The sequence below is a fragment of the Eschrichtius robustus genome, chromosome 19, assembly GCF_028021215.1.
Source record: "Eschrichtius robustus isolate mEscRob2 chromosome 19, mEscRob2.pri, whole genome shotgun sequence".
In the NCBI taxonomy this organism is placed as follows: domain Eukaryota; kingdom Metazoa; phylum Chordata; class Mammalia; order Artiodactyla; family Eschrichtiidae; genus Eschrichtius; species Eschrichtius robustus.
In genome coordinates this window covers 5,071,879-5,099,871 of record NC_090842.1, presented here as the reverse complement: position 1 = coordinate 5,099,871, position 27,993 = coordinate 5,071,879, and the positions used below count along the sequence as shown (strand labels likewise).

Sequence of the window (27,993 nt, the reverse complement as noted above, 5' to 3'; positions counted from 1 at the left end):
AGTCTCCGGGCCAGATGCAATAGGGCAAGCTAAAAATAACCCGGTGGGCGGCCCCCATCGGGAGTGCGGGTCGGTGAGGGGGGGCCTGGGCTGGGCGCGGACACATGATCCCCGGGACCCGCCCGAGCGGAGCTGAGACCGTCCGGCAGACCGTGCACGCTTCTGCTCCACACTTCCAGGACCCCCCCCCCCCCCGCCCCGGCCAGAGGGCCCCTCTCCTCTGACCATCTGGGAGGAAATGCCTTTGACCAGCTGCAGGTTGGGCAGCGGCCGGAGGAGGGTCAGCTGGGCTCTGTGCTTCCTGCTGCTGCTTCTCGAAGCCAGTTCTGCCAAGAATATCTGGAAACGGGCGTTGCACGCGAGGCTGGCGGAGAGGTCCCGTGTAAGTGCCCGGGCTGGGGGGGGGGGGGGCGCGCTGGGAGGAGATGGGTGATCCCCGCACCGTACGGTGTACAAGCGCCCCACCCAGATGTGGGCAGGACAGGGCAGGCGTCCTGCTTTCTTCATCTGAGTTGTACCAAAGTCGGGTGGGGAGCCGATGGAACTCACAGCCCTCAAAAGACTCTGAGCCTGGGAGTAAAGAAGCCAGGGGCCCCTAAAAATGCACAGGGGGACCGTGACGTGCTTTTGCCTACCCACGTTTACTTTCTCCTGACAAATAGCACCTGATTTTAGAGTCCAAGGACTTAAAACTGAGTGTTTGTCTCAACAGTCAATAACCAAACGTCGATAGTCGATAGGATGCAATTATGCTTCCGTGCCGTTCCTGACTCATTCAGTAAACATTTAGTGGAAACTACTCCAGGCCGGGTGCCCTGTGCGTTCCCGTAGGTGCAACGTGGAGACACCAGCTCCCACCCTGCAGGGTGGTCGAGTGGGGGAGGCAGTCAGGTGACATGTGACAGCAGTACAAAGGGTTGGCACGCTGTGGTGAGAGGCGAGGAGCATGCGCCCTGCAGCCCTAAGTCTGCATCCAAGCTCTGCTACTCACAGGCTGTGTGGCTTCAGGAAAGTTGTTTGACATCTGTGAGCACCGGTGATCTCATCTGAAAAAGACAGATTGATGCGTTCCTTTCATCAAATATGTATGTTTGATCGCCACTATTTACCTAGGTCACTGTTGCCCTAGGCTGTGGGGATACAGACTTATATGTCCCCAAGCCTTGGGGGACTCGTGTTACCCCACAGGGCTGGGCTTGCAGAGAACGAACGAATGAGACGTGAAAGGAAAATGTATACAGGCACACCTGATCTTACTGTGCTTTACAGATACTGTGTTTTTACAAATTGCCGGTTTGTGGCAACCCTGCCTTGGGCAAGTCTCTCGGCGCCTTTTGTCCAACAGTGTTTGCTCATTTCGTGTCTCTGTGTCACATTTTGGTAACTCTCCCACTACTTCCAACTTTTTCATTTTTACTCTATTTCTTATGTTGATCTGTGGTCAGTGATCTTTGATGTGACTATTGGGGAAAGATCACGACTTACTGAAGGCGCAGAGGATGCTTAGCGTTGCGCAGCAACAGGCTGTTTTTGGTTTTTTTTTTTTATAAGTATATGTTTTGTTTTGTTTTTTTCACACACACACACACTGTATTTTATTTTTACAAGAGATAAATAGACTGACACCAAGCATTGTACATGGATGACCACAACAAAAGCAACAATGATTGCAATTACCAAACATGAAACACACTCATACTATGTCATAATATTGACATGCAGTCCAGTAATCCTCCACTGTAACAGCTCCTTTACTTTGCAGTGAAAATTGATTTGTATATTCTTTGCCTCTGAGTCCTTGTGGGATTTTTTTTTTTTAATTCAGACAGAAAGTCACAAAAATTATACTCATCCTCATCAGTTCACTCAGTCCCATGTAATTAATTTTTTTTTTCATCTTGATCTTTTGTTAGCACTTTTATGAGTTCATCAGTTTTTCATTAGAGTTCTGAAAATGCTTATTCATTCAGTTCAGCAGTACCGTCAGTTACCAGAAACCTGTACTTGTCAGAGTCTTTTCCATGAATTTCTTGAAGATGAAAGCCTTTTATAGGAACATACTTGCAAAAGCATCAGAGTACACCCAGAACTGTAACAGGCTGTTTTTTTAATTAAGGTGTGTACGTTGAGTTTTTTAGAGATAATGCTATTACACACTTAATATGCTACCGTATAATGTGAACCTAACTTGTAGATGCACTGGGAAACCAAAATATTCATGTGACTCGCTTTCTTCCAGTGGTCTGGAACCAAACCCACAGTATCTCCAAGGCGTGCCGGTACTGTATTTGGTGACAAGTGTTGAGAAGGGAAATAAAGCAGGAAGGGGACTAGGAGAGAGAGTGGAGGTGGGAAGGGTGTCACTTTAGGTCCCCCACCCCAAAAGGGAGCACAGAGGCATAGAAGGTTCAGGAAGACAATACCAGCACTCTCAGCATATGGGTGAGGAGCGTAAATGACTCCATATCTGTCAAACACAGTGCATAGCGAGTGGTCCTTGCGTCTTGGTGACTTTTACTCAAATATTAGGAAATTGGTTGGTGTTTGCCTCCCCAGGTGGAATGTAGGTTCCTCACAGTAGGGCCTGATTCTGTCTCCCTCAGTGCAGTGTTCCTGGCACCTGCCATGAAGTAGGCGCCCCATACATTCTTGTGGGTAAATTATGGGCAAGTGCAATGGAAGCACAGAAGAGTGTGTGCAGCTCTGCCCCAAGAGAGTCAGGGAGGGTTTTCCAGGATCGGGGACATTCAACCCAGGGCTTTGAAGGATGAATAGGAGTTTTCCAGGTGGAGAAGAGGGAGAAGGGAATGTTTAATGACCCCAGGCACCATGTGAAATGAAACTGTACTGAGGCTAATCTCAGCCTCCAGGGCTCACACTCTATAGGTCAGGCAGGAGGCCACACGGGTGTAGAAAAGCATAGTAGCAAGTGAAATGGTGGTAGGTATTTGGAGGGAGACGAGAGACCCTTGTCAGGTTGGACTCCCCCGTGCTCTTCGCTGTTCCAACAGGACGATTTAGGCCTCAAAGTATCCAGCACTTTGGTTCTAGGACCACAGAGAGATGTCCAATACATCATCTGGCCTTATCGCCACCTTGTCCTGGAGCGTCACAGGGGCTGATGCCGTGACATCTCTCTAGGAGGAACGAGGAGGCTAGGAGGTTGGGGACGATACGCACTGGGGGTCAGGGGGAGTCTCTTTAAAAACACAGGCCTGGGTGGGCTTCAGGAACCAAATTACTTCTAGCCACCGTTTGTCAGAATGCAAGCACTTTGAGTTTGTACTCATCGGACTGGAGCTCTTCCCTGCTATCAACAGACATCAGCTTCCCTCTCCGGTGCCCAGACACGGGAGAGGTTTGTGCCAAGATTGTGCCTCACAGAGAGCCCCTGGGGAAAGACAGGCTGTCGACTGGTGGCTCAGGGGATAAGGAGGTTGGGCAGGGCGCCAGGCCTAGGAGTTTTTCAGCGACATCTGTAATGAGCTGTGCAGCCTCAGGCTGCTTGCTGCCCCTCTCTGGGCCTCAGGTCATTACCTGGGAAATGAAGACAAAGGACCAGATGACCTCCAGGGCCCTTTCAGTTCTGATTCTAACATCCATGCAAATGTCCAACAGGGAATCTAGGAGTAATAGGAAGCAGCTCCGCATGTTCAGGGGCAAGACTTCTTAGGTGGCCCCCACTGCCCACCCCAAGCTGGGTCAGCTCTTCAGCCTTGGCCCTGGACCCCATGGGGCAGGTCACGGCGAGGAGAGGCCAGGTGTCCAGGATTATGCTGAAGCCAGCTCATACCCACTCCAGAGAGTTAAACAGAGCCCTTATTAAAAATGAAGTCATATAAACTTATATAATTTACATGAAAAAGGAAGGAAGGAAATCCTCCTTATCAGAAACATATCACTTCCTAATTATTTTGGTTGCATTCTTACCATTCTCCCTGCTCTCAAGGTCATTCATGTCTGTGGCATCTGCATGGTAGAAACACCATCTATCGAGGAGCTATTACACTTCTCTTCCCAACTCCTCATTCAGTGGCCTCACATTGGTAGCTTGAAATCAGCCCCAGTGAGGGTATTTACACCATGGAAATTGGCAAAGGCTGCACATGGAGAACTGGGTGTTAAACTCGGACCCGCCCGAGGCTGCCTGCATCTTGGCTCCTCCTCTTCTCAAAGCCCCGCCCGTTGACAGAGCGGGCAGAGGGGGCTGAGGGGGTCCGGGGAATTTCCTGGATGCTGTGTGCATTTTCCTGCCCAAGAGACAGTGCCTGAGAGGAAGACACGGGAGGCCCTTTAGGGAGGCTTGTAAGGAGAAGAAGACTTGTCCTCCGTGAGCCTCCGTTTCCTTGTCTGCCGCGTGGGAGACGGCAGTGCTACTTTGCAATCCAGTGGAAAGACCACGAGAGCCTTCAGCTTGCTGCCCGGCCAGGGAACACCTCTCTCTGTGTACTAATAAAAACAAAACAAAGACAGATATTTACGAGGCTAGATAAGACGGAAGGGAACAGGCTAGGAAGAGGGATGTTTTGTCAGTAGCCCAAGAGGCTTTCTGGGGAGCTCAGGGTCCGTTCTGTGGAGCTGGTGTTTTGGGATTTGCTTTCCTGCCATTTGATGGAAGTTATAAGAACAGTTCTTTGCTGAGTGGTCCTATGTGTCAGGCCAGGCTATCTCAGGATCCTCTGAACAAACCTACCAGGTGGGACTTATTGTAGCCGCCATGTCGGCTTGGGGACTGGGTAGCCCCATGGTCCCCATGTGTCACTGTGGCTGTGTGTCTGTTTTGTACCCTAAGCTCCCATTCAGGGCAGCTGGAAATGGCTAGGCAGTTTGCACCCTGCCCAAAGGTGCCTGCCCAGCGGAGGGGCAGTGTGGGGCTGCAGCAGCCCAGAGCGAGGATGTCATGCATCCTGCCGGACGGGGCACCCCTTTGCAACTGGCCTGCCCAGAGCAGCAGCTTCTGGTGACGAGCACAGAGGCCCTGTGCGAGGCGCGTTCCCCAGTCTCCCCAGGCTGGTCCTCCTTTCCCTTGTTACTTCTGTGAGCTCGAGAGCTTTCTGGCGCATCTTTTATTTTTTGCTAAGTTAGCAAGAGTGGGAGAGGCAGGTGGCCTAGAGCTGTGGGTACCTCCCCTCCGCTCTCATCATTCCCTGAATCCTGAATCCTCACCTTCATCCTGGAAGCTCTGTCCTCGGAACACGCTCGGCCGACACACAGGACGGGCCAAAGTGCTCGGGTCCATACCGTGGGAGCAAACGGAGCTGAAGGACCACGGCCTGGCTTCCTCAGCCCAGGCTGGGACGCCTCCGAAGAGTGATCTGGACAGTTTCTCAGAGGTTGCCCTTGGGTTTGAGCTCCAGGTGCCCAGGGCAGTCACCTGGGCATTGACGGTCCCCAGATGGCACCCCCTTCCCTGTCTCACGTGCCCCCTCCCCTGCTAGAGCTGCCTGGGACCCTCTTGCAAATATACCATCTGCACTAAAATCCTAGTCTCAGGGTTTAATTTTGTCTCCCCTACCCCCAAAAAGATCTGTTCAAGTCCTAAACCCTGGTGCCTGTGAATTTGACTTTATTTGGAAATAGGGTCATTGTAGTGTAATTAATTAAGATGAGGACATCTTGAAATTAGGTAGGCCCTTAATCCAACGTGGCAGGTGAGCTCAGAAGAAGACAAGAGAGCCAGAGACACCCAGGGAGACGGTCACGTGGAGACAGAGGCAGAGATCAGAGTGACGCGTCTCAAGCCAAGGAACTCCGAGGATTGCCAGGAGAGAAACATGGACCAGATGCTCCCTCACAGCCTCAGAAGGAACCAACCCTGCCGACACGACACCTTGATTTTGAACGTCGGGCCTCCAGAGCCGTGAGAGAACACAGCTCCATTGTTTTCAGGCCCCCAGTCTGTGGTGTTTGTTACAGCAGCCCTAGCACACTCACACGGTCAGCCTCTGGGAACCAACGTAGTCAGTTCTGCTGCTTGCAACCAGCAACCCCAATGGCCGACTCTTCCCAGATGAGGGCATTCCGGCCAGAGCAGAGAGTGACTCACCCCACACCATTCTGGCCGTGGACTGGGGAAGCTATCATTGTGCCCTCAGAGCCCTGGAGGCTCTCCTTGCTCCGTGAAAGATGTGAGATTGATTGCACCCCTGCAGGACCCCATCGTCAGCACCACTAGGGTGCATCCTTCTGGAGGGGAGGGGCTGCTCAGTGGGCCCTGGAGCGTTCACGGTCAAGACCCCATAGGTCCTCCCTGGGGGCTGGAGAGAGGCGATGTGACGTACCGCGGTGAAGTGCCCCACTGTAGGCTCGGCCATCCCCAAGGGCCTAACGCAGAGCCTGACCCGTCACAGACGCTCAGAAACATTTTAAGAATGAGGGGGAGGAGCTGGATGGATGGGCGGGTAGATGGAAGGAAGGAAAAATAAATGAATAGTGTGACTTTGGGGGTGACTTCCTCCTCTCTGAATCTGGCTTCCGTACCTGAGGTTTCAGTCCTGAAATTGATTCCAGGTGGAAACGAGCAAGGGGAAAAGTATCCAAGAACCGTGTGGTTGTAATCTGGGACCCTGCATGCAAGGAGGCAGGAAAGCAGAGGGAAACTTACCTGTCATGGTGGCACTAGTTGCGGTAACCAAAGTGGAAACAGCCCAGACGTCCATAAGCTCAGAATGGATCAACAAAACGGGGTCCACCCACACAATGGAATATTATTCAGCCATAAAAAGGAATGAAGCACTGAGACACGCTCCAGCATGGATGAGCCCTGGAAACATGCTCAGTGAAAGATGCCAGTCAGCAAAGGCCACATAGCCTGTGATCTCTCTGTATGAGATGTCCAGAAAAGGCACATTCATAGGGACAGAAAGTAGATTAGACGTTGCCAGGGGCTGAGGGGGTGGGGATGAGGAGGGACTGCTTAATGAGAATAGAAGTTTTCCAGAAAGGAACACAACATTGTAAATCAACTATACTTCAGTTAGAAAAAAAAAAAGAATTTGTTTGGGGTGATGTAAATATTTTAGAAATAGATAAGAGGCAGTTGTTGCACAAGACTGTGAACTTAATCAGTGCCATAGAATTGTACACTTTAAAATGGTGAAAATGGCAAATTTTATGTTATATTGAGTTGGCCAAAAAGTTCGTTTGGTTAGTGAATATATTGTTCAATAAAATTCTTGGTGAAAATGAAAAATGTGTCTTTTATTTTTGCTTAAAACCAAACAAACTTTTTGGCCAACCCAATGTATTTTACCACGATAAGTTTTTTAAAAAGCAGCGGGAACCTAAGGTACATCTTAGGGATTCTGTGAGGGTCTCCTGGTCAGGCTTGTCTTAGCTTCATGGTCCCCTGCTCAGAGGCCCGTTCCCTGATCCCCTATTTAGGTCTCTCTTAAAAGTTTTCTTAACTTCTCGACTTCTTCTTCCTAACATTTAGCTCTCTTATTATGCTCTGCATGATTTTTTTTTTTTATTCTGGCTTTGTTTCATTTTACATTACCTACTTTCACAGATAAACAAAAAGAAAGCAATTCGTTTGCTTTCTGTGTGGTGTTGGGTTGGTGTTTGTCACATGTCCTGGAGCTGAGCCACGCGTGAAGGCAGGGCCAGTGTCTTCTGGTTTAGGTCAGCTCTCCTCGCCTGCAGCCAGTGCCTGGCACGTGGTAGGCCTGGGAACTATGAATTTACCGTGAAATGAATGACTAAATTACATTAAAACCTTCTAGAGCAGAAGAGAAGGGATGGAAAGTTCTAGAAGACTCTCAGGTGCACAGCAGGGCTCAGTGGACACCAGCCGGAGGAGCTGGCCAAGTTTGCACTCTTGCCCTCGACATGCACTGAGATGGCTTGTCCTGGTGTGAGATCCTGGGTTTTTTGAGTACCTCTCTGAGGAAGTCCCGTTAGCCACGCACCAAACTCTGCTCCCGGAGCCCAGCGCGTCCTGAAGGTCTCAGGGCGTCAGGAAATGGCATTCAATGCGCACTGAACTCTAAGCCCTCTGTTCCAGGGAGAGACATATTTTTAGATCTTTGACATCCGAATTCCAGAGGAAGAGTAAGTAAAGCTTAGAAGAAAAATTGGCTTTCTTCCTGCACCAAGCAAACCAGTCCTGGGGTGCATATTTGTTGGTCAGGCCGTTAACTCTCTGGAACATTCCAAAGAAGGGTAAAGCTCTTGCAGGGGAATGAAGGGGGTGGAGTGCTGAGGGAGGGATGCGGGCAAACTGGGGCAGCTTTGGAGACTGAATTCTTTCTCCTTAAATGGAAATGGTTTCAAATTTTTTCCTGATTATAAAAACAATGATGTTTACTCTGCAAGACATTCAGACAATACAGAAAGTCACAAACAAGTAAAAATATTCTAAATTCTCCGAGACACAAGCTCTGTTGACATTTTGGTACGTGTGAGTGCCTAGACTTTTTCGTGAAGCAGTTATGCTCGGCACACATTGTTTTCTTAATGGTATTTTGCTCATATTGTTTAAAATTTTTTTACTGAGATGAAATTCACATACTGTACAATTAACCACGTTACAGTGGACAGTTCAGTGGGATTTAGTGCATCGACAGTGTTGTGCAACCACCACCTCTATCTAGTTCCAAAACATTCCCGTCACCCCAAAAGGAAAACCCAGACCCGTTAAGCAGCTGCTCCCCACTCCCCTTCCCATACTCGCCCCCTGGCAACCACCAGTCTGCTTCCTGTCTCCATAAATTTTCCTATTCTGGACGTTTCATATAAACGTGATCATACGGTACGTGGAATTTGTGTCTGGCTTATTATTCATATTGTTTTGTACCATGCATTTTTCATTGAACGATATATGGTGAATATGTTAATATGATAGATCCGTGTCCTCTTTTCAAAGACTTCTGTGATGTTCCAAGGTACGGATGTGCAGTTGTTTATTTATCCAGCCTCCTTTGGTTGGGCATCCAGGCACTTGCTTCAGTGGACTCTGGATTTGGACTAGTGGAATTGGGCTTCCCACTGAAGCAGCCCAGAATTGGCATTTCGCTACCTGCTTCCTGAAGATATCAGAAGAAGAATGGCTTTGCAAATCTATAGAGGCTTCTAAAAATATCCCCACAGGGTATGAAAAAAAAAAAAAATAGCCACCAGGTCGAAACCCTAAGGGAAACCATCTTTATCCAAGTAAGGCATGCAGCGCTGGGACATTCTTGTCCGAGCTGTACCGTAAATGTATGTTCAGGAGCTACTTTGAAGCAGACTTGCTGTACCATCCTTTTGCAGGGATGAAAATGAAAGATGGAGATCATGGGTTGTCTGGGATGTTCGTGAAGGATGTTGTCAGTCTGGGGTGAGCTGGGATTTGACATGCTGTTGTTTTATTTTCAGCTGAGTGGCAATGGAGGGCTGGGGCTGGCTGGGGCTGCAGAGAGCGGAGGCCAGGACGAGTTCTTTCCAGAATGTATCCCTGGGGGAGGCAGTTACATGACTACATCCAGAGCTGGGGCTGGTCCAGAGGCGGGCAGGAGGCAGGGGCGTGTGAGAGAGGGGGACCCCGAGCTGACAAAACGGAAAGAATCTCACAGGTGAGACTGGGAAGCAGCTCCCCAGATCCAGGCTCCCGGGACAGGAAATTGCCAGAGTCAGACAGACCCAGGTTTGAATCCTGCCTCTGCCGCTGGCCAACTGTGTGACCTGGGGCAAGTGCCTTTAATATTTCTGTGTCTCAGTTTCCTCATCAGTAAAGTGGGTTAATAATAGCAGTGAGGGTTATGCTGAGAATTCCGTGAAATTCAGTATGTGAGGACCTAGCACAGCGTTGGCACACAGTGGGAGCTTAATAAATGCTGCCTGCCCTGCAGTGATTATGAGTCAGCCTGCCCAAGTTCTGAGCCTGGCACTTCCCCATATGGTGAGTATGCGCCTCAGTTTCCTCACCTGTACAATGGGGTCAGCAGGTGTAACTACAGGGGAGCGATGGATGCTACCTCAGGGGACCCTCAGGGAGCAGTGCTGGGGGGGCTGCTTCCTCTTAAGAACTCTGCCAGTTGTTTGCCCCCATCCCCGCCACCGCCCCCCCCTCCCTCCCTAGAAATGATGGCACTGCTGCGGGAGGGTTTCTTGCTTGCGCGTCTTTAGACCCCAGTTAGATCCTGAACTCCTTGGGGGCAGGGACCGGCTCATAGGTTTCTTTTGCATCTGCCTCAGCATCACATCTAAAGCATCATCAGTGTGTGAGTGAATTGAGGGCGGGAAGGAGGGAGGAAGCAGGAAAGACCAAAAATACAAGTAATGATAAAACCAACCGATCAGCATCGCTGAGCAGAGCACCCACAGATGTGATCTCATCTGCTCCCTCCAGAAATCCCTGCAGCGGGCGCTTACTTCTGGGCCCATTTTGCAGATGAGGAAAACGGAGGCTCAGAGAGGTCATTTTCCTGTATAATGACACAGCTACAGGGGTCCAAGCCAGACTCATCTAATTCCCACACCTGAGCTCAAATCCCTGACTGTTGAGGAAGTCACGGCCTCAGCGCCGTCCATCTTGGTACACTTGAAGGTGGGATGTAACTCCTAAGTTCTTGCCCCAAAGGAAGAGGAGGCATTAGCTGGGCAAGGACAGGGAAGAGTTCTGAGTGCAAGGAACAGTGTGCAGAAGGCCCCAAGGCCAGGAGGAGTTTGGGGTCCCAGCAAACCTTCAAGCACTGACCCCAGACTTACATTCTGGATGCATTATTCTGGCTTCAGGAGGGAGGAGTGTAATATGACCCTTCTCCGCCGGTGGCCTTGGGCAAACCTTTAATTCTCTGAGCCTCGGGGGGCCTCATCTTTAGAGTGGATAAAATAGGACCTGCCCCTCCTGGACTCACATGACCAAAGGCGTGTGCAGATGCTGGGGGAAAGGTACAGCATTAAACAAACACGAAGGGACAGCTCCACATCAGTGCAGGCCACCTGGCCTGCGGAGCCACCTTCGCAGGGACAGTGTGCAGGTTATTAAACGCCTAGAAGGATGAAGGATGCCTGGCACGTGGTGAACCTCCAGTAAGTGCTGCCCGTCACCGTCACGCCTCCATCATTCTCATCATCACAGCTTTCAATCAACCACAACAAAAATGAACTGAACACCTGCTCTACACCAGGCACGGTCGTAGGTGCCGGGGACACAGGTGGGAAGAAGACCGAGTCCCTAGGAGGACACGTTGTAGTGGGGAGAAAAACAGTAAACCGAACAGTGAATCAATACACGGTCCTCCCAAGGGTGATCAGAGGTTTGGAGCTATGTAAGGCAGGCAGAGGGGAACGGGGAGCGCCAGCTACGAGCACATGTGAGCAGAGACCTGGACCAAGTGAGGGCTGGAACCAGCCGGGCATCTCAGGAGGGAGAAACAGCCCGTGCAAAGGCCCAGAGGTGCGACCTCAAAGAGGCCAGGGCGCTGGCCAGGAATGAGCAAGGGGAGAGCGGTGGGACGACAGGAGGGAGGCCAGAGAAGTGGAGGGGCAGGGGCACGGGGCCAGCTGGGGTCTGACCTTTAGCCCGAGGACTTTGGCCTTTAACCTTTAACCCCCGTGGGCTGGGAAGGTGATCTATTTATTTCGTTTATAAAAGTCCGTTCTTTCTCAGAACACCAGGAAACATCCTTTGTTTAGGACCCTCTGTGAGCATCACCTTGCATGACATGAAATATTTTTCAAAACATTTAATCCTTTAATCTGGGCCCCTCCGTGAAATCGGTTCTTTATCACCCAGGACCATCTGTTGTTCCGGCAGCACCATAAATCACTGGGGCGATTTGACTTCTAAGGCGCTTATCTCTTTTGTTTTCTCCAAATTCTGAGAACCGACATTTGGATTTTCCCTGGAGAGCGCCCCTTTTGGGGGCTGCCCTTAGGAAGTCACCCACCTGGGAGGCGCTGGAGGTGGGTGGAAAGCGTTTCCTGTCTGATCTCCAGGTTCTGTTAAATTTCATAAATGAGGCTTGATGTGAAAACAGGCTGGGCGGAAAAACCAGCCGTCCCTTCCCAGCCACGCCCAGGCATCCTACCTCACCCTCCGAAGGAGGCCAAGGCAGCTGCCACCTCTGATTAGGATTCAAATGGCGGGGCCCCAACGTGGGTCCGATTTTGCTAATTCTTAAGAAAATGAACTGAGTTAATGGTGTGGGATTATGTGCCCTGCCTGCATCTTGGAAATTATTCCTGAGGATACAGGAATTTGGGGCACCCAGCCGAGCAGAGGATGGCAAAAAGGCTGAACCAGGAGTTAGAAGATCCAGGAGTTACAAGGTTGCCCCTTTATTTTGGCTTCGTTTCCGCCAAATGTTGGCTTTGTATTCATTTTTGCTTTTCACAAGTTAAATGATTTATATAAGGGAGAAAAGATGAATTCTCTGGGTGCAAACTACTATACACAAAATAGATAAGCAACAAGGGTCTACTGTAAAGCACAGGGAATTATATTCAATATCTTGGAATAACCTCTAATGGAAAATAATCTGAAAAAATATATATGTATAACTGAATCACTTTGCTGCACACCTGAAATTAACACAATATCGGAAATCAACTCTGCTTCTATTAAAAAAAAAAAAAAGAAAAGAATTCTCTGGCTGAAGCAGGGAGGGCCAGGAGTCCCACCCTCCCCAGACTGCAACCCTCCCCCGCTCCACTTGGTCACGGTTTCCTCCCACCCCCACCCCCACCGCCACCGCCCAGTCTTAGCCCCTTCGGGAGGGTTCCTGGGAGGTAGTTTGAGAACCACTGGTCCTTGTGATTGCGCGCGTTGGCAGATGCGTCTGGTCGGGACCTGTTCTCGGTGACCCGACGCCCCCTACTGGTCACTGGGAGCAGCGCGTGGAGTTTCCGCAATAGCTGTGGCGGAAGGACGTTCATGCATCCTTGACCTTTGAGGGCATATACCATTGTGTAGCTTGCCTTTTATTTATTTATTTACTAACATACAAGGTTTTCCCTGTCATTAATCATTCTTCTTAAGTACTTCTACCTTTTAAGTTTTTTAATTGTCTTCTTTAAATTGAAAGAAAATCAATGTGTTCATGGCAATATATACATATTGGAACCTGTGCAAAAGAGCATGCAATAAGGGGAAAAAAGTGTACAATAAGGAGAACTCTCCCTTGGCTTCAGAACCTAACTCTTCTCTCCAGAGGCAATCTTTGACCAACGGCTGCTGTGTATTCTTGTATATCCTTCCAAGGATGTTCTAGGCCTGTTAAACATATGCATATTACATGTGTGTGCATATGAATATTTGGAAACATAGGTGACGAGCAGACAAACTGTTCTGTATCTTAATTGTCTTCATGAACCACCATCTCTTGGGGATCTCTCATCAGCAGGTTTTAGTGGCTGCGTGCTGCTCCAGTCTGCAGACGTGCATTATTTACTTGGACAGTACAAGGTGCAGGATTTTGAAATACATATATGTTGGGGGAGATCGGGGAATCAGTAGGTAAAGCATTTTAGATGGGTGGAGCAGTTCAGGCATAAGCCGGAGGCGGGGCAAGCCAGGGCGGTTTTTCCCCCAAAGAACCTACTCTGTATCTAACTCTGTGCATGAGTGTGCGTGCGTGTGTGCGCACACCCGTGTAGGGATGTGTGAGACCTGCCCTCCATACACCCCACCTTCATATCCAGAAGCAGAACAGTGTTCCTGGCTCAGATGGGGTCTGGTGTGACTTCAGCTCTCCCAACCCCACCTCTAAAATGCTTCTTTTATTGGTAATGTGTCCACACTTCCTATATGTTAAATAGGATATCATATTTTTAACTCTTTCTGGAAACATAGTACCAAAAAGTGTGAACATCCTGAGTTCAGCTCCATGAATCCCCACAAAACGAACACACCATGGAACCAGCACCCAGATCAAGAAGCAGAACGGGGCCAGCCCCCAGGGACCCCAGACCCCCTTCAGGTCACCACCCACCAGGTGACCACGCTCCTGGTCTCACACCAGACATCAGCTTTGCCTGTTTTTGAATGAAAACTATAGATGGATTCACACTGTATGTTCTCTTGTGAGCTGACTTCTTTTTTTTTCTCAGTGTTATGCCTGTGACGTTTATCCACGCCGTTTGCTACGTGAATTTTATTCATTTTGTGTGTGATTTGTAAATTCCCAAAGCTCTATATAAACACATGAATTATAAGAAGTATATAAATATGTGTGTGTATCTATGTGTGTTTGTATACATACGTATACATAGATATACCCTATTTTATATGGAAATACATACATATATGTACATGCATACATATAAACATCAGGATAGACGCTTAACATACAACTCTTATCCAGATTGATTTATCCTTTTTGCTGCTGATGGGCTTACAGTCATTTCAGTTTGGGGCTATTACGAAGAGAAACAGCGTCCTTTCATCCTCAGAGCAACCCGCTGAGGCTGGTTCTGCTGTGATCACGCGAGGACGCGGCGGCTCAGAGAGGCCCAGCGACTCGCCCGCGGCGCACAGCACCCGCCCCGTCCCGCTGACGCCCCCTCTTCCCGCAGGCCGAGGAGGCGGGTGGCCCCCGACAGCCCCGCGCCGACCGTTGCCCGCCGCCCCCGCGCTCGCTGCCCCCCGGCGCCTGCCAGGCGGCGCGCTGCCAGGCTGACTCTGAGTGCCCGCGGCACCGGCGCTGCTGCTACAACGGCTGCGCCTACGCCTGCCTGGAGGCCGTGCCGCCCCCGCCAGGTAGGTGCTCCAGGCCGGGGGAGACGGGGTGGGGGGCGCGGGGAACTGTCCTGCCCGGCGCTGCCCGACTGGAGGAACAGCTGGGCTTACACCTGGACCCCCTGGGCGGGCCGCCCTGTGAGATGGGAGCACAGCGCTCCTGGAGCAGGCATCCAGCTGCATGCCCTGAGCGCCTGCTGTATGCGGGGCTCGCCACTGCCGGCAGAGAACTACAGTCCAGGGGCCGCCCGTTCCAAGGAAAATACCCCTCCTATGAAGATGGGGGCGATTTCTCATAAAAAATCCAGATTTCCAGCTTTTCCTTTTTCTAAATTTTTTTTAAAATTTTAGTTATTTTTGACTGCGTTGGGTCTTCGTTGCTGCGCGCGGGCTTCCTCTAGTTGCTGAGAGCCAGGGCTACTCTTCCTTGCTGTGGGCGGGCTTCTCACTGCGGTGGCTTCTCTTGTTGTGGAACACGGACTCCAGGGCGCGGGCTTAGTTGCTCTGCCACATGTGCGATCTTCCCGGACCAGGGGTCGAACCCGTGTGCCCTGCATTGGCAGGCGGATTCTTAACCACTGCGCCACCACGGAAGTCCTCCAGCTTTTCTTAAAAATACTGGACCGCATTCCCTGGGCCACCATCTGCTGGAGCCTCAGGTGCCCCTAGATGGCAGCGGGGGCGGCCCCCAGGTTTCCAGGGACCCCCACAAGGCCCACTTCACTCATGACGCCTGGACCTGGGGATATTTGAGATGGAGACCTGACACCTTAACGATCCAGGTGGGCATGCAGACTCCTGGGTTCAAATCCACTGGCTAGCTGGTCACCAACTTAAACCCGCACTTGTGAAGCAGGGCTGAAAGGAGAATGTGCAGCTCACGCGGAGCGCCCCGTCCGCCTCCGGCGAGGAGGAGAGAATCAGTAGGATGTTTGTTGAATCTGAACGGGGAATCTCTTTGGCAGACGCCGTCCTCAGGGGTTCATCTGTGGAGGGAAGGAGTTTCAGATCCCTTCTGGAGAGGTTTGGGAGGGGAGGGAAGGGAGCCTGGGAGGAGTACAGGGTGGGGCTGATTATGGGCAGCTGAGTGGAGAAAAGGTGCCCTAAAAGTTTCCTCCGCTCCCAGTTCTGCTTGGGGCTGAGCCTTTGGAGGACAGCAGCCTGTTAGGACTGCACTTCCAGCCGGAGGCTGTGGTCCCCCTGGGCCTTCATTACTGAGGCCTACCCCCTCCTCAAGGCCAAGGTGAGAACGAACACACCCAGTTCTCTTTGGGGTGAGGTCACAGCGACGACAAGGGACTCGGCACCCTTAATAATGCTCATAATTACAGTCTGTGCTGCCTCTGAGTACTGCCTCATGGCCACGCTGCCTCCTACAGGGCCTTTTATGAGAAAGACAAAATGGCACCCCTTCCTGGTGGAGGAAGTACGTGAAAGTGTGCCCATCTGGTTGGACAAGTCAAAAAGGTGCCCCTTCCTTTGGACTGAGACAGGGCATAGGGACTCCAGCCTTACTTGCTGCCTAGAACAGGTGCTTCTGAGCAGTGCACAAACTGTACAACTGTCCATGACATTCCAAATGGCCTTTCCTTACACCATCTCATTTAATGCTCACACAGTCCAATGGGGTGGAGAGACGACTATCAGCCCTGTTTTACAGCTGAAGACACGGGAGCTCAGAGAAGCTGAGTACGTTGCCCAAAGTCACACAGCAGGCAGAGCTGGCATTTCAATTTAGTCTTCTGACTGTGGAGAAGTGTCCACTGCCTTAGGCTCTGAGTGTAGGGATATGGGGCCCCAGGCTCATTTGTGGGATCCCTCACTGCCCAGAACATCCTTCCCCCGGACACCCACACAGATCACTTCCTCACCTCCTTCAGATCTCAGGCAGAGGTGGTCACTTTCTCAGAGAAGTTTCCCTCTCTAAATGGTAATCTTTCTTCTGGCCATTGCTTACTGCCTTCTGGCTTAAGCTTTCTTTATAGCCCAGTCTAGAATATTGTGTTTCATTTGTTTCCTGATCATTCCCCTAACTTGAAGGTCGGCCCCGTGAGGCAGGAAGTTTGGTTTGTTTCATTCACTGCTGTATCCCCACTACCTAAAATAGTCTCTGGACACATAAAAGGTACTCAATGAGGAATGGATGAATCAATGGAGGTCTAGCTTTCACTGGCCAACAGGAAGAGCCGACAAAATATTAGCCAGTCATAATAAGAGTTACGATAACAATATCTAGAACAAGGTTCCTCACCCTTGGCACTCTTGACGTTTGGGGTTGGATAATTCTAGTTGGGGTGGGCAGTGGGGCGCTGACCTGGGCAGCATCCCTGGCCTCTACCCACTAGATGGCAGTGGTGTCCCCATCCCACACTGGGACAACCAAAAATATCTCTAGACTTTACTAGATGTTTCCTCGGGGGGCAAAATCGCTCCAGATTGAGAACCGCTGATGTAACATGACTTGAAATGCACCAGGCCCTGTTCTAAGCAGCTTACACACTTCCTTGCAGTCAGCATGTGGGTTCCCTCCAAAGCCGACCCCGAGATAAGGTCTCGAGTGAGGGGAGTTTATTTAGCAGGTGATCCCAGGAAGTTCTAGTTGGGGAGCAGAGAGGCGAGACCCTAGGCCTCCAGGCCTTTAGGGTCTGCATATTGATGGGAGACCTTGACCAAATTTCAGTATTCCAAAAAGTATAGCAAAATGTGTACATTTCCCTGTACAGGAAAAATTAATACATTTCCTATTTAGTAAAAAATAGCATTGAAAATACATTTTCTAACATTAAGTCCGAGGCGGTGGGGAGAAGGAGGGAAGAACCAGAAGATTGGAAATAGAGGCTCTGGAACCATGTCTCACCCCTCTCGTTTGGAAGTTGTAAACTGCTGGTTCTGCTGTTTCCATTTCCACACTGAGAGCGACCATCTTATAACCATATTGTGCTCTTTTAAAGAAAAAGCTAACCGGTATTTTTACCAATCCTTATCTAGGTACTTTCAAAGGCACTAGACAGCACATCAATCTCTTTATTTTGGAGTCAGACTAAAGCAGAGGTCATAAACGAATGTGATCCCAGACCAGTTTTATTTAATCTCCAAAGTACTTAAAATTAAAAAAAATTATTTGCCAACATTTAAAACCAAGAGTTTACATTTTTTTAAATATAGACCTAAAGTTAAAAAAAAAAAAAAAAAAAAAAAACACCCAGAGGCTCTGGGAACAGCTGGCCAGAGCTGACCAGCTGCTGACCCACTGAGGCAGGGACACCCTCCAGTTGGCCGTGATCCTACCCAGCCTGCCTTTCTCCTTTATGTTACCTATCTGTCCCCAGAGGCATTTGGGTTTTCAATCCCTATTTGGGGCTTTGAAGACCTTCCAGTCTACTACATGGTCACTCTTCCTGTTAAAAATGTATTGGTTAGAGAACAGGCCATGATGCTGTAACAAAAAGACCCACAAACTCAGGGGCCCAACCTATTAGACATTTACTTCTCCCTTGGTTAAAAGGCCGGAGTCGACAGGTGGTCCATGACAGGCAGGTGTCTCTGCTCCAGTCACCCAGGGACCCAGGTTCCCTCTGTCTCGTTGCTCCACATGGTCCAAGTGGCTCCCAGTCTGCAGGAAGCGGGAAACAGAGAGGGAGGGGACCCGACAGGTAACCATACAAGGGAAAGCTGGGATGTGGCCTCGTTTTTTCTGCTCATATCCAATTGGCCAGAACTCAGTCACATGGCACACCTTGCTGCACGGGAGGCTGGGAAATGTAGTCTCCAGCTTGGCCAGCCAGTGCCTAGCTGAAACTCAAGAGTTCTGTTACTAAAAGGAAGGGATAAACTTTTGCTGGGGAGCTGAGTTGTTTCTCCTGCGGGGCGGCTCTGTGTTTCATCCCGAGATGCAGGCTCCCCATCCCCAGAGGCTGGGGCATTTCTCAGCTGCCTGAGGGCCTCGATTTAACCATCTATTATCTTGTCAGTTTTAGACTGGCTAGTGCAGCCGAAACCTCGATGGCTTGGGGGCAACGGCTGGCTCCTGGACGGCCCTGAGGAGGCATTGCAAGGTACCTGCAGGGTGATGCCCAATCCGACAGCAGAGCCAGGGTCCCCCCTTCTCAGGTGCCCCCAGAAAACTGATAACCGGGGTCACCCTCTGCTCCGGCAGTCTGCCTGTCCTGAAATACCTGGCCCGCTTGGACCCTCCCCACCCCGACATGGAAGGGCATGGCTGGGTCTTGGCCAGGCTCTCAGAATCCCCAGAACAGTGTGGGGTTTGACTGTCCCTGGCAATGGGGTCTCCTCCCTGGGTGGAGAATTCAGAGGGAGGGGTCTTGGGGTTTTCAGATCCCTCAAGTCACCATAAGGGGTTCACTGTTCCCTGCTGACGAGGCCTCCTTCCGGGGTGGGTGGAGAACAGTTTCTGAAAGGAATGGCAGGCAGGCCCAGGGGCCTGGAGCATTGTGGGGGTGTGGCTGTGAGGGAGCTCCTTTGCGTTTGTGCAGCTGTGCTTGTGACCCTGCATGCATCCGAGTGCGTGACCGTGTGTGTCAGGGTGTGCAGCTGTGCTTGTGACCCTGCATACATCCCAGTGCGTGACCGTGTCTGTCAGGGTGTGCAGCTGTGCTTGTGACCCTGCATGCATCCGAGTGCGTGACCGTGTCTGTCAGGGTGTGCAGCTGTGCTTGTGACCCTGCATACATCCCAGTGCGTGACCGTGTCTGTCAGGGTGTGCAGCTGTGCTTGTGACCCTGCATACATCCCAGTGCGTGACCGTGTGTGTCAGGGTGTGCAGCTGTGCTTGTGACCCTGCATACATCCAACTGCGCGACCGTGTGTGTCAGGGTGTGCAGCTGTGCGTGAAGCCGGCTGGCTGTGCTTGTGGCCATGTGTCTGAGAACTTGTGCATCCGTGTTTGTGCAGATGTGTGCGACTGTAGGGGCGTGTGTGTGCAGGATTTGTGTGCATGTGAACATGGGTGTGGATATGGCTGTGTGTGTGTGTGTGTGTATACGTGTGTTAGGACTTGTGGGACGGTGAAAATGTGTGTATGTGATATGTGTGTGTATAGGATTTTGGTGGGTAAACATGTATGTACGTGTGATTATAAGCACGAGCATATGTGTTTCATTGTGTGGGGATGAACATACATGTACTTGGTTGGCCAAAAAGTTCATTCGGTTTTAAGTAAAAATCGACATTTTTCATTTTCACAAAGAACTTTCCTTGAACAACGCATTCACTAACCGAACGAACTTTTTGGCCAACCCAATATGCATGTCACAATTCATGCATGCGAGGGCATGTTTGGGATCATGTGACTTTGGGCTGCCCCTGTGTGCATGTGTGTGTGCAGAGACCCCCAGGCACAGCGTGGAATCTGGGATGCTGACGAGAGCCCCCCGCGTGTGTGTCCCCCGCAGCAGAGGCCTGCAGCACCACAGAGGACGGGGCCGAGCCACTCCTCTGCCCCTCAGGCTATGAGTGCCACATCCTGAGCCCGGGTGACCTGGCTGAGGGCATCCCCAACAGCGGGCAGTGTGTCAAGCAGCGCCGGACGGCAGGTGAGTGTGGACACCGAGCCCCACCCCACTCTCCCCGGAACCCCCCACGGGAGACCCGTCCCAAAGGAAACCCCCGGCCCCTGAGCCTGGCCACGCCCTCCTCCTGTCCCCTCTCTGCCCTGCTCCTCTCCACCTTCTCCCTCCTCATCTGAGCAGGGTGCGGGCAAACCCCAGCTCGGCCTCCTCCTGCCTGGCTGACCTTGGGGTCAGTTGTTTCAAATCTCTGAGCCTCGGTTTTCTTATCTGTAAAATGGGGCCACTTCATGCTGGGTTATGGGGATTAATTGAAATCATACGTGTGATGCCACAGCAGAGACAAAGAGGTGCTCAGTAAAAGCTGAATAATCTATATCTATCTATCCATTTTAAACTGCACAGAATTTGAATTGTCTGAGAACCCTTAACTTCTCTCTGCTAGGACTGTTCAGTGTGACTTAATTAGTATTTGTCTTTGGAGACAAGGCAATAAATAGTTCAGTGAAGGGCATGAATAGTGTGGCTTTAGTTTGCATACTTTTCCCCAGGGGGGCAAGGAGGACAGAGGAGGGACTGCTGAGGGTACCTAAAAGTCACTACTGCCTCATGCAAGGCGTAAGGTCGAGAGGTTAGGCATGGAATTTGCCAGAAATGTGTGGCAAGCAAAGAATCGGGAACTTCAGGGAGATGGAGGGGGTAAGCATGTCAAAGTTGAGCTTACTGGAACTTTGAGACCATACCCTCCAGGGCCCACGTCCCCACTTCAGCATCTCTTAGTCCTAATAGCTGAGGATAGCACCTCGGTCAAAATCGGGGATAATCACAGCGACCTTACTGGCCCAAAGAACCCATCACATGCATTATCTGCCGAAGCATTTCTTTTTCCTCATTTGAGAATTTATTTCTCTGAGGTGTTTCAAGAAAGACATCGATGTTAAACCTGTTACACATTTAACATCAGCATCATTGCAAGTAATAAAATTATGAGACATGGAACTGTCTCGGGAATCCTGGTTCCTGGAGTTCTGAGCTTTGAAAAAAATTACGTATAAAAGGATTGGAACCAACCAGGAATCTGAGATTTCTCCTACATTCCACTTGCTATTTAGGGTTATGAGTAGGTTCTCCAGCCAGACAGCCAGGGTTCCAGTGGCCACTTGGCCCCTTGCTGCTGTGTGTGGCAAATTGCCCAACCTTTTCAGGCCTCGCTTTCCTTATCTGTAAACAGGGCTAATAGTAGTTAAGCTACTTCACGAACTCTTTGAGGAGCCACTGAGTTAATCCATGTAAATAGACCATGTCTGTAGTTTCTCAAGCACAGAACCGAATCCCTTCTGTTGGCACCACTGCTGTCTGTAGACACCACAGTGGACGGAGTATGCAGGTGGACGGGATACGCAGTCCTTCGGACATACAACCCCAAGAACAGGCCAGCCTGTCGGAACCTGCTGGAAGGGGCAGCTTTTTCCAAAAGAGCTGGGGATGGTGGGGGTTAGTCAGGAGTCCTCTGAACCGAAATGTCATGTTTATAACTGGAAAGGCCTGGAATCACGTGGCCTTTCTCATCTCCTGATCGTGCTCATTCAGTTACATGACCTCCAAGACCAGGGTAAGCCAGACAGGTTCAAACCCGTTCTCGAGGCACCAAACCAGTTCAAAAAGGACCCACTTCAAGGATGGAGGTAAACAAAGAGACAGTCAGGTGACTGTACCGATGACGCCCGGGGTTGATTGAGGCCCTTGTGGGTGCTCCGCTAAGCTTCAGTGCGAGCCTGCAAAGGCAGAAGTATGACTAGGAGCAGCGTTGAGTGTGATTAAGACTGCAGGCCACTGAAATGGGTTCAAATGCTGCGGCATTCTTCCCGGGTGACCTTGGGCAGCTAACCTAAGCTTTCTTAGCCTCAGTTTCTTCATCTGTAAAATGGGGCAATGAGGGTCACGATAGTAATTGCTTCTTGGGGTAGTGATGAAGCTTGAATGAGAGAACACTTATAAAGCGCTTAGGGCAGCGCCGGACACATAGTAGGTCCCCAACTGATGTGCGCCGCCGTCACCTGTCTTCCGCAAGAGGGAGGACTGGAGATCAGAAACGTGCCCAGACAATGCATACACCTAACAGGGAGCAGAGCGAGAATTCCAAGCCTGGCCACCTGCTCCAAAGCCCATGCGTGTGTGTCCTCCCCCACCCACAGGAATGATCGGAGCCTTCTAGATAGAAATGTAATTGAAATTTCCCCTAGCCTTGTCCCCAGAGGGCTGTCACTTAGCAATAATTATTGGTAATTGTACAGGAGTTTGGAAGCATCTTAAATTCCAACAACTTCCCTTGGAGCAACGGGCTCGGGGAGGAGAGGAGCGCTCTTGTCCCAGGGTAACCAAACAAAAAGCCTTGGATTTTAAGTTTTTAAAAAACTGCATATTTGAGGTAATTTCTTTTTTTAATTTTTAAAAATTTTTTGGCTGCGTTGGGTCTTCGTCGTGGTGCACGGGCTTCTCATTGCGGTGGCTTCTCTTGTTGTGGAGCACGGGCTCTAGGCGCGTGGGCTTCAGTAGTTGTGGCACGTGGGCTCAGTCGTTGTGGCTCACAGGCTCTAGAGCGCAGGCTCAGTAGTTGTGGCGCATGGGCTTAGTTGCTCCACGGCATGTGGGATCTTCCCAGATCAGAGCTCGAACCCGTGTTCCCTGAGTTGGCAGGCGGATTCTTAACCACTGCACCACCAGGGAAGTCCTGAAGTAATTTCTGACTTAACAGAAAAGCGGCAAGGAGAGTCCCTTGGACCCTCCACCCTAATTCATCAATTGTCAAATACTGTTTCCTTTATCGTGCTCTCTCTGCCTCTCTCCCAACCCTGCACTCTCTCTATATATAAATCCACATAGTTACTTTTTGGAACTATCTGAGAATAAGTTACAGGTCTCGTGCCCACGCCTAAGATGCAGGTCTCTGCCGAGAGCCGGCTGCTACAGGGGGCCGAGGGCCGCTCTGAGTTCAGCCTGGACCCTGACGTCTGAGGAGTTCATGTCTTTCTTGAGAGAAAAATGAACATCAACACAGGCAGTAGATCTGATTTCTCGGCGAGCAGGGTCGGGGTCCTCGGTGCATCTTTTTATTTTATTTTATTTTACTTTATTGAAGTATAATTGATTTACAATGTCATGTTAGTTTCAGGTGTACAACACAGTGATTCAGATATACACATATATATATATCTGTTCCTTTTCAGGTTGTTTTCCCTTATAGGTTATTACAAAATATTGAGTAGAGTTCCCTGTGCTATACAGTAGGTCCTGGTTGGTTATCTGTTTTCTACATAGTCGTGTGTACATGTCAGTCCCAACCTCCTAATTTATCCCCACCCCGTGCATCTTCTGAGTGGGTTCCATGCTGCTCCTATACTGACCATCCAAGACTGAGATGTGGGAGGTGAGCACCCCCCCGCCCCGACTCTTCCCTCTGACAAAGTGACCTCACTGGGTGCTGCCTGGGCAGGATAACGTGGGCGCGCAGCCCAGAGCAGGGGCTCAGATCCATAGGTTTGTTTTGTCAAAGTGACACTTGTGGTAAACACACCTGGTGTGAGGAAGGGGTCCAGTTCCGCACAGACCACCGTCTCCTGCCCATGGCGTCAGGGGCCAGAATTCACCCCCAGGGAGGAGGGAGGAGCAGGAATGTTTCAGAGAGCCTCCGGCCTGGAAGAATTTTGCCATTTGCTTCAGAAAATAGCTGTAAATGGAAAAATCATTGTAAACAGTAGTCGTTGAGGTTGCTGATAAGCTCTCTGCCTGAGGGTGTGGATCAGCCATTGGTTCTGTCGCCTTGTACAGTAAATGTCAGTGCTGGTCCTGGACACCCTCATGATTTTTAGGATAGCCACAGAAGAGAAGGAAACAAAATGCCCACTGAGTACATAAATATGATTTTTATTGAGATATGATTGGCATATAATATTAGTTTCAAGTGCACAAATGTGATTTATTAACCTTACAGCAGTCATATGAGACTGATGCACAGAGGGGGAGGGGTGAGTTTACCGGTAGACACATTGCCAAGTGAAACGTCTGCCTGATCTGGCCAGGTTTCTCCACTCTCCCACATTAAATTTCCCCAACTCCCACCGTAAAATGTTTTACTGCTGTGATAGGGTGGGGGCTGAGGAAGGAGTTGGTTGATGACAGTCAACAGTGGGAATTGGGTCGTTCTGCTTCTGCATTTAACTGGCTGCAGTGTCACACGTCACTGTAGCTTCTGGAAAATTCCACTGTACACTTGTGAGAGAATGAGAGTGAAAAACGCAAATAATTTCTTAGCATTGTTATGAAAATAGTTTTGGCCTTATAAACTCCCCGAAAGGAGTTTAATCCTCTCACTTCTTTTCCAGATGGGCGATACTTACGACACAAATTTTACAAAGAATATCCAGGTAAGAGAAGAACCATTCTTACTTTGCAGAGAGTACTAAAAAGGGCAGTGGGCATTTCTGGGGTGAAGAAAAGAAACCCAGTGGACGGTTCTGAGAACTACAGTTTGAAGCTGCTATGAAGGAAAATGACTGTATTCTCCCTGGTTGCTTTTATGCTGTCAGATGGCATGTTGGGGGTAAGGTGTTAGGATGCCAAGATGCTTCTGTTGTGAAAAATCTCTCCTCTAGCCTGTGCGGTCCTCCACGTGGGCAGGAGCCATTCCAGGCTGCAGGCTGGGACTGAGGCCGCAGCTCAGGGATGGCTCATAGGGGAGAAAATGGGAATTAGATTGGGAAATAAGGTAGAAGCCCTGTTGTCTGATGGTGGGCAAGAGGGGCTTACAGCAAACACAGCTTCATGCTGAACATCAGAACCTGGGACTAGACGTGCAGAAGTTCCTCCTGCTTTCATTGAGGGAATTAGAAAATATGGCTGACACCATCCCTCCAGCCAATCATCGATCCAGTTATCCATTGATCCATCCATGCACCCATCCATCCATCCATCCATCCATCCATTCTTCCATTCTTCCATTCATCCACCACATCTTTTTAAAGAATTGACAGTACATATTTATCAAAAATTACTCTTTGTGCCTTGCTGGAGGTTGCTATGTTTATGAACATGGCAGACCCAGTCCCTGCCATCCTGCAGCTGATAGCGAGCAAGAAAGTATTAATAAAAGATGAATAAGGTCCAAGTGGTTATTTAGTGCCAACAGTGATCGGGGCCATTGAGGTCACATTTAGGACGCTGTGAAAAGGACACCTTAGACTAGGATGTCAAGGAAGGCTTCCCAACGAGGGGATATTGAAGTCCAGTATCAAGAATAAGAAATAGTGGGCAGAGGGACAGCAGATGTGGAAATCCTGAGGTGGAATCAACTTGGCCATCACAGCAGCCGGAGAGCGTCGTGAGCACGGGGCTGGGGGGGAACGGCAGGAGTTGAGGGCAGACCACACGGGCTGGGGGACCTCTTTGGGGGAGGAGAGGGGGCAGGGCCAGGGCGCCGGGCCAGGCTGAGGTGTTTGGACTTAGTTTGGCTGGTGAGCCGTGAGCATCTGAGCAGGAATCCACACACCTTCCCTGACAGAGCCCACTTCTTTTCGCAGAGGGTGCCTCCAAAAATGTGGCAGAACACGGGAAAGGACAGCAGAAGCACTTTCAATAAAGCGACGGCAGCAGGTAAGTGGGAGGCGGGATGCGTCAGTGACAGCAGGTGGCTTTGGGCAGCCAGGTGTCCAAGGTAGCTTTCATCACGAAGTTGAACAGTGGGAGGGCAAGAGTAGGGCTTTATCTGCGGGTAGAATTTGAAAATTCCCTTATAATTTCAAAGTGAACATACGAGAGCTTTGGGCGTGCTCAGAAGTGGAAGTTTCTATAGCCCGTGGCCCTAAATCCAAGGACCAGACTAGGTTGTAACTTACACATTCCTTTGCCTTCATGCCTCCGTGAACAGACAGACAAGCCCTCCTCTGTCCCATGAAGTTGGTCCCTCTGTCTCCCTCCCTCTGCCACGCGGTGCTATCCAGGGCCAACTCTCAGGCATGAACCGGGTGCCCAGAGGTTCAGCAGTCATTCGTGGAAATCTCCAGTGTGTGCAGGCGTGGTGCTGGGGGTACGCCGTGGATAAATCAGGGCTCCTGCTCTCGGGGGCTTACATCCTAGTAGGAGACTAAACCGGGCAACCAGTAAGTCAGCAAGAAAGGCCCAGCCTGCAATAGTGTCGTGAAGGAAGCTGGACAGACAGGTGATGTGATGCGGGGTAGCCAGGCGAGGAGGGAGCTGCTTCAGATCGGGGCCAGGAAGGAAGGCCGCTGTGAGCAGGTGATATCTGAGCCAAGATCTGGCACGGGCACCCAGGCAGAGGGAGCGGGAAGGGCAAAAGTCCCGAGGCAGGAAAGATCTTGCTTTGAGGAACCCCAGGGAGGCCACTGGGGTGGGAACAGAATGATGGTGGGGAAGGCTGGCATCAGAGGTGACCAGGTAAGGAAGGCACAGGCTCTGCTCTCAGATGCTCTTCAAGGTGAGATGCAGGTGGATGCAAAGGTCCAGGGGTCTTGGCCAGTAAAACCTGAACACCCACCCAGCGCTGTGAAAGCTCAAGCCTATGCATGGTAAACAAAAGCCCTTGAAAGCGGACGATTCCCCCACCCACCGCAATGCCCTTGAAAGGCAAACATAAGGTTTGAGATTCAGAATACTCAGGTGTGAGTCCTGCAGGAAAATCTAGAGTCCATGGGGATTGATGCCAACATGTCTATTACCTGCTGATGACAGGAACAGTCCTTGGAGTGGGTCTGACCCACCTGAGTCTGTGAACCTTACACAGGGACGTGCTGGGGCCAGTGGGAAAGAAGGGGACAGTGAGAGATGATTTGGGATGGCTCTTAAGAACCAGCCGGCCAGAACTGGGTTTAAATTCCTGCTCCACCACAAGGTGACCTTAGGCAAATGACTTCCACTCTCCAAGCCTCAGTCTCCTCATCTGTAAAATGGGAGTGATGGGGAGGGATGCGTTAGGAACTAAGTAAGATGGGAGGGGAGACAAGATGGCAGAGGAGGAGAACACAGAGCCCACCTCCCCCCACGAATGCATCAAAAATACATCTCCACGTGGAGCAACGCTCACTGAAAACAAACTGGAAACTGGCAAAAAGATTCACGTACAACCAAGGTTGTAAGAACGATCCACACAGAATCAGGTAGGAAGGGAAGAGGAAGATGGAACCTAGAGAGACTTAGCAGTGAGTTAAGAATTTAGTCTTAGTGGAAGCTGGCATCTTTCTGGTGTTTCCGGTGGGCGAGGAGGAAGTGGATGACACACACTTTTGACCCCATGTTCTTGGGTTCCTATGAACCCAAGCAGTGGTTCATATTCGTTCCCTCTTTGCTTCCCTTTCAGCCAACCTGGAAGAACATCCCTCCACTTTCTGCTAAGCCTCAGAAACCGTTGGGTAAAAAATGATTCGACCCCCAGAGGTCATGCCCAGCTCAACAGAGCATGACCCCAGAGATGCTTGGAGACAGGACCCCTGGCTCTCAACCCCTGGGTGGCCGCACCCGGCAGGGTGACTTCGTGGGAGCCACTCGCCAGCTCCGGGTCCCTGTTTTATCGTCCTGGAAATGAGGCCCACCTAGCAGTCCCCTTGACCTTGCAGCTCCCCAGATCAACCGTGGGAAGAAGTCACTGCCTTTGTGAGCTGTGTGAAGCCCCTTTCTAAGACAGAGGTCAGTGTCTTGGTTGGTACAGATTTCTTCCAGGTTTGACTCTTGGAGGCATGTACCCATCCCAAATGTTCTCAAGATACGTTTGCTCATCATAAAATGGACGTGAACTTA

The 27,993-nt window shown here is 50.4% G+C and overlaps 1 protein-coding gene across 1 annotated transcript; it reads left to right on the top strand.

The window, feature by feature from the left end:
* WFDC1 (WAP four-disulfide core domain 1) lies at positions 1 to 27,993 on the top strand. Its single transcript, XM_068528911.1, has 7 exons — positions 1 to 382; positions 14,500 to 14,683; positions 18,634 to 18,717; positions 20,074 to 20,214; positions 24,570 to 24,611; positions 25,764 to 25,836; positions 27,557 to 27,993. The coding sequence occupies exons 1-6, from the start codon at positions 239 to 241 to the stop codon at positions 25,820 to 25,822; spliced, it is 654 nt and encodes a 217-aa protein (XP_068385012.1). The 5' UTR covers positions 1 to 238; the 3' UTR covers positions 25,823 to 25,836; positions 27,557 to 27,993.

Excerpts from the sequence above, each read along its gene's own strand:
- WFDC1 (XM_068528911.1), top strand. The coding sequence starts at position 239 with ATGCCTTTGACCAGCTGCAGGTTGGGCAGCGGCCGGAGGAGGGTCAGC. Across the intron at positions 383-14,499 it reads GGCTGGCGGAGAGGTCCCGT|GCCGAGGAGGCGGGTGGCCC; the intron begins GTAAGTGCCCGG and ends CTCTTCCCGCAG. Across the intron at positions 20,215-24,569 it reads CAAGCAGCGCCGGACGGCAG|ATGGGCGATACTTACGACAC; the intron begins GTGAGTGTGGAC and ends CTTCTTTTCCAG.